The 9,653-nt window shown below is 36.1% G+C and overlaps 1 protein-coding gene across 1 annotated transcript; it reads right to left on the reverse strand.

The window, feature by feature from the left end:
- Positions 1 to 1,272: 1,272 nt before the first annotated feature.
- Positions 1,273 to 2,232, reverse strand: LOC122199703 (olfactory receptor 2T11). The gene has a single exon (XM_042904984.1). The coding sequence runs from the start codon at positions 2,224 to 2,226 to the stop codon at positions 1,273 to 1,275; it is 954 nt and encodes a 317-aa protein (XP_042760918.1). The 5' UTR covers positions 2,227 to 2,232.
- Positions 2,233 to 9,653: the final 7,421 nt, after the last annotated feature.

Below are 9,653 nucleotides of genomic sequence, written 5' to 3' on the forward strand. Positions count from 1 at the left end.
CATGATATTGCGGTTTGTGAGTTCAAGCCCGTTGCAGGGCTCTGTGCTGACAGCTCAGAGCCTGGAGCCTGCTTCAGATTCTTGCCTCCCCCCACCTCTCTATCCCTCCTCTGCTCATGCTCTGTGTCTCTCAACAATAAATAAACATTAGATTTTTTTAAAAAGTTTCTCAACAACTAAATTATTGTTTTCTCCTACTCAATCCTGCCACTCTAAAAGTTTTCAGAATCTTAGTAAATAGAAACCCTAGTTTTCTTCCACCTGAAGTCAATTGACTTATATTTCATTTCACTTTCTTTCCCAATGGTCATCTTTTCCATGAGCTAAATCCTTTTATGTAGCTACCCTACTCAATCCTTTTCACTCATTTGAAGATTCCTAAGTTGTCTTCCTGCATACAGTCTAGTTCCCTGTTCTATTTCCTACCCTATAGTCATAGTATAGAAGTGTACATAAAATAATGTACATAAAAACGTACATCTTATCAAGTTATATCTATATACAAAATTCTTCAAGAGCTTTCTGTATCATGCCAAACAAACCTAAATTGCACCCAAGTCCTGTTTATGAATCACATATAATTGGGCAATGTAAAATTTCTTCCATAAATGTCACCATTCTTAGAATTCTATTAAAATAGCATGGAAAAAGTCACAGTAGTGCTCTTTGATATTATATATTACAGTCTCTTTTGAGTAGGTGTGTAATGCTTGGACAGTCAATATTCAGTCAATATAGCTAAGCTTATCCACTATTTACTATGGTTTCATATTTAACAGGCAACTATTTTTAGTGTGAGTCCTATGAAGATGATCTTAAAGGTTAAAATCTTGAGGCAAAGCCAATAATTAAAGACTTGATTAAAATTGTGTGATTTCTATATTTCATCACTTGTGAATTGGTATTATTTTACTTTATTGATACAAACATAATCACATAATTGTGGCATCAAAATCTGGTAGTTATGGAAGCTGTTTCTGGGTTAAGTGTGAAAGTAACCTGCAAATATTTTTTTTTTCTTTTTTCAGACTGAGAGACAAAGAACCAGAATCAGATTAATTCTTTAACCTAATAATACCTCATTCTTGGTAGCCAAAGTGTATCTGCATACCTAATGAAAAATCCCTGGTTCCCTCCCCCAGGAACAGGAAACCAGACATGATAAATTATCTTAATTAGTTGTAAGTAGTAATCTTTGACATCTGACCAAATAGTCTTCTTTAAAACAGGACAACAGAGAATGTTCTCATCTATTCTCAGTTTATTGAATCCCTAAGCATCACTTGTGGATACTTTCTGAGCAGATAAACATCTTGACAATATCTTTTGAAATGCCCCCATGACATCCTTGTTTCTGAGGCTGTAGATAAGAGGATTGAGCATGGGTGTGACAATGGTATAGAAGGCTGAAACTACTTTGTCCTGCTCAGGAGTGTGAAAAGACTGGGGCAGAACATAAGTGTAGAAGGCAGCCCCATAGAAAATGCTGACCACAGTCAAGTGGGAAGAGCAAGTAGTAAAGGCCTTTTTCCGGCCTTCAGCAGAGCGCATTCTGTGGACAGTTAACAAAATAAGAGAGTAGGAGATTGAGATGATAGAGATAGGGATGAGCAACATTAGTACACAGCAGATGTACATCAAGGTTTCATACAAGGATGTGTCAGCACAGGCTAGTCTGAGAACTGCAGGGATCTCACAGAAAAAATGGTTGATATTGCGGGAGTGACAATAGGGAACGTTCATGGTGATGGGGGTGAGCAGAAAGCCATCCAGGGACCCCCCAAACCAGGCACCAGCAGCCAGCAGGAGACACACCCTGCGGTTCATCAGGACTGGATACCTAAGAGGGTTACAGACAGCCACATAGCGGTCATAGGCCATGAGGCCCAAGAGGAAGAACTCCGAGCCAATCATGCTCAAGTAGAGGAAGATCTGGATGCCGCAACCCACAAAGGAAATGGTCTTCTCTTTAGAAACCATGTCGACCAGAAGTTTTGGGACAGTGGTACAAATGAAAAGAGTGTCCATGATGGACAGCTGGCTGAGCAGAAAGTACATAGGAGTATGGAGACGGGAGTCCACCTGAATCAAGAATATCATGACCAAATTTGCAGTTACAGCTACCACAAAAATAGCAAAAATAACAGCAAAGACAATCCCAGTAGTTTTATTGTTCACCAGAAGCCCCAGGAGGATAAAATCAGAAGATAAAGTTATATTCTTCATTTACATTGCCTATGTCAGCTCCTGCAGACCAGAAAGCCACAAAGACCAGGAAGTAAAAGGAGAGAAGATCCTTTCAGTATGGGTGAGACTTACAATAGAGATGACACCTCAGAGAGTACTGGTTTGGCTGAAATTTTCCAACACAAAGTGCTAGAGAAAAATGAAGAGACCAAGAGACATATCATAAATCAGAAACTGTAGATCTACTCCTCATTGTTGAAGAACAACACTTTTCGTATTGTGTTTATGTTCATGCTGCAATACATAGATTATGTGAGTGGCATAATAAAGTTGGTATTTGCTATACTTTGATTAGTTTAGCTATATCTTTCCTATTCACTCTATGCATTTCTGGCACCCAAATGTTGTACAAACCATAGTAGGACCAAGTCAACACTGGTTTGAGTAAAGGTCCATTGATTCACTCATTATATGAAAGGCCAAAATTAAGAATGAATAACTTAGGAAAAGTATAAAGAAAAAGCATTAAAAAAAATGGATAAAGAAAAGTGTGTCTCCTCTATTCTCAACATTTCGCCTCTGACACTTTTGGTCAGCAAATGTGTGAGGGTCTCCTCCCCATAAAAAGCAATTCTTAACCCTCCAGACAAACAGCTGGGTGTCCTACAACTTAATACAATATTCACACTATCTACATGGAGATAGCTTAATCTCTCACTGGTTAAGAGCTTAGCCCCACAAGACTGTCACCCAAATCAGACGCCAACTGCAGGTAAAGTTTATCACTTGGGCCTCGGTTTCTAGGAGCCCATCCCTGAGCTCAACTAATTTTCTAGAACATTTTATAGAATTAAGAAAAAATATTTTACTAACAACTAGGTAGAAGAGATACATCTGGTAGGTATGCAGGAAAAGGCCAGAAGATTCACTGCCTTGTCTATGTGTACCATCCTCTACAACTCCGCATGTGCACCAACCCAGAAGCTCTTGGAAACCCATCCTTTTGTATTTATAAATGCTTGATTATTTAAGCATTATTGATCAAATCATTGACCATCAGTGATTAATGAAATCTCTAGACCTTCTCTTCTCCATGGAGATCTGAGTGGTGGAGGTTTCAAAGTTGCAAACCTTTAATTATGGTTATTTTCCTGGGAACAAGCCCAATTCTTAGGAGATTTCAATAAATCATCTAATTAACATAAACTCAGGTGTGGTAGGAGGACATTTTATGAATAACAAAAGACATAGCTATTTCCATTTAGGAAATTCAGAGAGTTTTAAGAAGTCAATGCCAGGAATTTGAAAAAAAGACTAAATATATATTAGTTATGCACAATATCACAAAGATTAGTTTATTTGTTGGCATTTCACAAATGAAATATTCTAGTCATTTCATTTCATCTAGGTTATTCTAGTAGATTCCTGCTATATCCCTGCTTTCTCTATTGTCTGTGTTGAGTCTAACCTCAGCAGAGCAAAGTGATCTTAAAAAACCTATATCAAAACAGGTCAACTCCTGCTCAAAGCTCTACCATAAAACTTTATATTTCACTTTAAAGCCCACCATATTGTAACAGTTTCACCCTTTGAAGCCATTGCCTGCTTTTTCCAGTGTATTTGCTCTGGTGCTCCAAATCCCATGTAACCCCCTTGTTGATCCTTTGTCCCCTCTCTGGGGTAGCCTCCAGTCCATAGCTTTTGTCTCTGCTGTCACCCTAGGCTGGATCTCTTCCCTATAGCTGTGACTGACACCCTCATGTCTTTCAGGGCTTTGCCTAAAGCCCACTTTGTTAGGACTAGATGGCTATTGTTTGCACATTCCTTCATACTACTTAACATATATATTCATTACATTTTGTGTTTGTCTCCTGTCACTCACAGAAAGTTCAATATGAGTAAGGCTGTTGCCTATTTTGTTTCCTGAGTGCTTTTAGAATATAAATGAATGACTGGCACCTTGTAAATGTTTGTTGAATATTTAAATAAATAATTGTTAAACATATACAGTTTACTAAAATCCAAATTGCTTTTTTTTCTTTTTGCCCTTTAAGTGATTCGTTTCTTTTTCTTAATGTTTATTTATTTTTTTGAGAGAGAGAGAGAGAGAGAGATAGAAAGAGCTAAGTAGGGGCAGAGAGAGAGGGAGAGATAAATTCCAAGCAGGCTTCACACTGTCAGCACAGAGCCTGATGTGGGGCTCAAACTCAGGAACTAGGAGATCACAGCCTGAGCTGAAACCAAGAGTCAGACACTTAACCAACTGAGCCACCCACATGGGTGATTCATTTCTTGTAGAATTTCCTTAAAATCCACCTGAATAGGATCTATAAAATGTGCTAAAGGAAAAATAAAAATAAATTAAATGCCAGGCCCTTGTGTTTATCTTCAATCCAAAATAAAATGGCCATAAGAGAGGATCTACCTACATTTTCTAATAAGAAACAGTTCTAGGAAACCAAAATGTTTCACAAGTTTCTAGGATAAAACAGCAATAGGAATTTTACATCTTAATCATTGAGGTTTCACATATACAAATTTGAGATAAACACTCTTAGTGACTTAAAATCAATATAGTATTTTGGACAAAGTCAGACATCAGCATAATTTTTCAGCAAGCAAAGAACTCACCACTTTCTATCCTTTTTGAATCTGCTTACGTTGTAAGAGTACTTCATTTGATTTTGTACCAATTATTTTGTAAAAGATAACTGTAACTGCAGATGTCATTATCCATCCACGGGTTGTATTGTGGATGTTGCTAATTTAATTTGAACTCACCTAGGTTACACAGGCAAAAGGTCAGAAAATCATGAGTGTATTGTTGTAGCAGTAATTTTCACCTGTCTCCTATTATCAGAAAAAAAAAAACTGTCTTAAAACAGGCTTCTATTAATTTTGTATTTTATTAAACTTAACAATATGATATATTTAACTTACTGTTAAATAAAACCAATTGTACTAGGCAGAATAATGTCCTCACCCCACTCATGGATCCCTATCCTAATTCCCAGACTATGAATATGTTGCTTGATTTGACAAAACATATTTTGCAGATGTGATTAAGGTGAGATTATTCCGGAACGTCCTGTCGTACCCAATGCAAGCACAAGGGTCCTTATACGAGGGAAGGAGAAAAGAGGAAGGAAGAAATTAGAGGAGATGTGATATTATGAATACAGGTCCAAATGATTCAAACACTGGTATTGAAGATGAAGAGGACCATGATGAGAAGGATTGAGTGGTCTCTAGAATCTGAAAAATGCTAGAAAAATGGATTTCCTCTATGGCCTTCAGAAATGAGTGTATCCCTTAGCCTAATGTGACCAAATTTTGACTTGTGACCTCCAGAATTATAAGATTATAAATTTGTGTCATTTAAAGCCACTGAGTTAGTGGTAATTTGATACAGTAGCCACACCAATAAGTAGTTTTATCATCTTTTAAACATAAGTATAATTGAAGCATGTTCCTAATAACAAATTAGCCAGTACTCATGCAGTGTTTACTTTGTGCCAGGCATCTCTCCACATGCTTTAGTGTTTTGATGTAGTCACTTTTCACAACACGTCTATGGAGTCAGTTACTATAATTATCACTATTTTTCAGTTGGAGAAACTGAGGCACAAGAAGTACAACTGGTAGAGGAGCAGGACTTTGTTTTTCATACTCTCCATAGTTATACTCAACTGACCATAAATGCACAATATCCTCTTTATCATGTGTTAAATCGACAATTGTCTAAGAGAAGTCAAATTAATATGGGCTGTAAAACCAGAATCACATTCAAAAAGTTTTGAATTTCTGGTCAAAGTTGTCAACAAACTTACAAAATAACAAATAAAATTATTACTTTCAGAAATATAAAGTGCTAACTCCTGGGCAATCTCTAAGCATCACACATTTGCCTGTAGTTGTCTGATTTCCTATGTTGAGGTACACACACATAAACAAAAGTCCGCAGAGAATGTAAGCCAGGAAAGATCCTCCAAACACCAGACTCATACATTTCACTGCTGAATATTCACTTCTGAGGGTAACTTCTTAGCTCCAAGCAGACATAAAATAATGACCCATCCAATAGTCCTACTCCCAGTCTTTCACCAGTATAACCACTACTACATATACAGCCCTATAAAGATGACACCATATTTCTTTTTGAGGATCCATATTTGAAAGAAATCTTCTATAATGTATGTCAGAGGGAAGTGGCAGGGTTAACTCAGGAATAAATTACCAGTGAGGACAAGACTATTAAAATTGAATGAAAAATAAACAACAAAGACATTTCAAAAATTACATGGAGATGTGAACCTAATTTAACTCATCGTGGCCTAAACTCAAATGTTACTAAGGAAAGCTTGCCAACGGTTTACAAATCTAAAACCATGAGTTAAATTATCAAGTTTTTAAAACATAATTTTCCTCTTCTACTATATAGATAGAAAGAAAGATAGATAATAAATAGATGATAGATGATAGATAGATAGATAGATAGATATGCTCCTAAACTCAGAGGGATGATAATTCTTTAAAACAACATTTTAGGGGTGCCTGTCTGTCTCAGTTGGTGGAGCATGCCATCCCAGAGTCATGAGTTTGAGCTCCACATAGGGTATGGAGCCTACTTAAGAAAATTGTAAAAACAAAATTAAAAAAAAATAATAAAATATTTAAAAAGAGATGTAAAGTAAAATGCAAGCCCTGCAAAAAGACCTCAGTAATGTTTTGGTTATGTCTAACTTAATATATCACTTTCTTAAACCAAAACCTATCTATGGGTGAAGGTACTTTGAGAGCTTCCCCACAGTTGAATTAGGTCATTAGTTCAATAAAAACAGACATTTTCAATATGATTATTCTCTCCTTGAATATGATCAGAAGTTAGTTATTAAGCTCAATATGATTGGAAAATCAACACGTTCTCAACCTCTGTTTCCCACCACGTGGTCCCTTCTGGAATTTGTTGGTGAATCCATAAAAACAACTCCCACCACTTCCTCCCTTGAATATATATGACACTGTGCACCTGGTGTTACCTTCCTCTAATTTATGTGTTGTGTGAGGATATAAAATGTGAAATTTTTGGTCTGATGGTGGACATCTGGGAAGTGGATGCCCAAAGTTAGATGGTTAGAACTTAAGCTTGACTCACTATGACTCTTCCTTACAGTATGAGCACAAGGAAACTTCCTCAACAGGCTAGATGTTCACAGCACTGGCTATATTCTCTTCTGCTGCATGGGCCCCAGAGTGTATAAATGAAGTTTGAGCTTGCAATCTCATTAAATTTTGAGCCTCTAGTTGAAGCTGGTCTGTATCAACATTGAGTATCAAGATGGGGTGCTCATAAATTTCTGCTGAGAGTGGGAGTAGGTATCATCTTTGTTTGAGAAAGCACCAGTCCAATATTAGGATCTTAAAAGTAATGTGTATAAACTTGTGCTTACAGGAAATTTTGTATAGAAATCAAGAGATAAATAGGCAACATTTAAAAGTTTTCATCTTGGTCTTGTTTGCAATAGTAAGAAAGAAGAAGAAATTTAAGTATCTGCAGTTGGACACACAAATAATTTGTTTTAATATTAGAATTTTTAATAGAATTTCAAGCAACCATTGGAATGTAAGGTGGATCTATAATCATTAGCATGGTATGACAGTTTTATTGTATTCTTAAGTGAAAAATGTGGCACATTTACAATTTCCTTATCATATATATGTATGTATATGAATCATATATGTGATAAGTAGATATGTATGTATATATGTATATGCACATATAAAGCAATATATTGTTTATTGTGCATATATGTGTGTATATATTATGCACATATAGCACACATTTATAACATATATATACATATATGTAATTATGAAATAAATCCAAGTTTTCACTGATGGTGCACATTCAAGTGACATCAGTTTTTTCTGGAAAACATTTTTTGTCTTCTTACAAGTAGAGATTATATGTATAAAAAGAGATCCCTTTAAGGATAATTTCAAAGGATGATCTTCCTAGTCCAAACGTGGACAATTAATACATATAATTTTCCACATTTCAATCTTTAAATATTTGGAGGATGACTGAGCTAGCATAAACTTACACCAGAATCCTGCCCACATCTGCTTCTGAATCTGAAAACAAAATTCATCAGATTGTTCTCAACTCTTAAGTCCCATACTACAAGATGCCATCTGAAGCAAATCGTTATGGTCTTAAAATGTGTACGTTAGGGGGTGCCTGGGTGGCTCAGTCGGTTGAGCGTCCGACTTTGGCTCAGGTCATGATCTCGTGGTTGGTGAGTTCGAGCCCCGCATCGGGCTCTGTGCTGACAGCTCAGAGCCTGGAGCCTGTTTCAGATTCTGTGTCTCCCTCTCTCTCTGACCGTCCCCGTTCATGCTCTGTCTCTCTCTGTCTCAAAAATAAATAAACGTTAAAAAAAATTTAAAAAAATGTGTATGTTAGTTTTTGTAGGCTACATTCAGAGTGACTCACTAACATGCACATATCAAAAAACTCAGAAAATATAATGTTTAAATACATAGTGTATTAGAAAATTTAAAAAATTAACAAAGAGAGGAAAAATACATACAAAAGAATGTCCAGAAATAATCTAAACTTAGCATTGGTGTAAACAATTCCAATTTGCTAGTTTAAGTTTCCCAGTTTTCTATGATGACTTCAAACTCTAAGATGCCACTTTACCCATTACTCCTGATTAGTTTAATTTGATCCTTACACAGAATCTGTACCTCAAATGGCCTGGGCAAAAGACCAGCATCCGCCACTTAATAGCTATGTGACCCCAGGGAAGTCACTCCTCAAGTTCCTCATTGGCCAGCAGAGCGTCAGAGCAGCCCTTGTCCTGAGAATTATTGTGGAGTCTGTGTAAGACTCTTGTAACAGTGCTGGAAACGTAATAATATTTTCAAAGTATTGACTATAAATTGTAGGATCTTCCCTTACTGAAAGCAAATAACTCTCCATTTTGGTAACGGTGAAAAAATAAAACAGGCCTCAGAGTAAGAAAACAATATTAATTTCTGAATTTTAAGATTTCCAGTACCTAGCCTTGTTTTAGTCACTTAAATCTCTTTACCCTAATTTTCCCTATATTTAAGGCAGATATGATAGTAAAAATTATTATAAATCATGTAAATTTTAGATGATAATTTTAAGATTGTAAGAACCCTTATTTTAAATAAATAATAGTATTGGGCAAGTTATCTATCTTAATATTCAAGCCATGTATTAAATGTACAGCATATGCTGTAACGTTGTTCTTAAAAATATCAAAGATTTTTACAATCTTTCAAATTAGAAAAGACCATTGTGTTCAGGCAGCTCTGAGTTCAGTTAAATTTATTAGTCTTTATCTCATGAAATAAGATTCCCCCATAAGTTATCTAGAGAGGCAAGGAAGCAGCTGTCTCTACTGCTGCTTCATCAGTCTTGAAAAACTAAG

The sequence above is a fragment of the Panthera leo genome, chromosome A1, assembly GCF_018350215.1.
Source record: "Panthera leo isolate Ple1 chromosome A1, P.leo_Ple1_pat1.1, whole genome shotgun sequence".
Lineage (NCBI taxonomy): Eukaryota > Metazoa > Chordata > Mammalia > Carnivora > Felidae > Panthera > Panthera leo.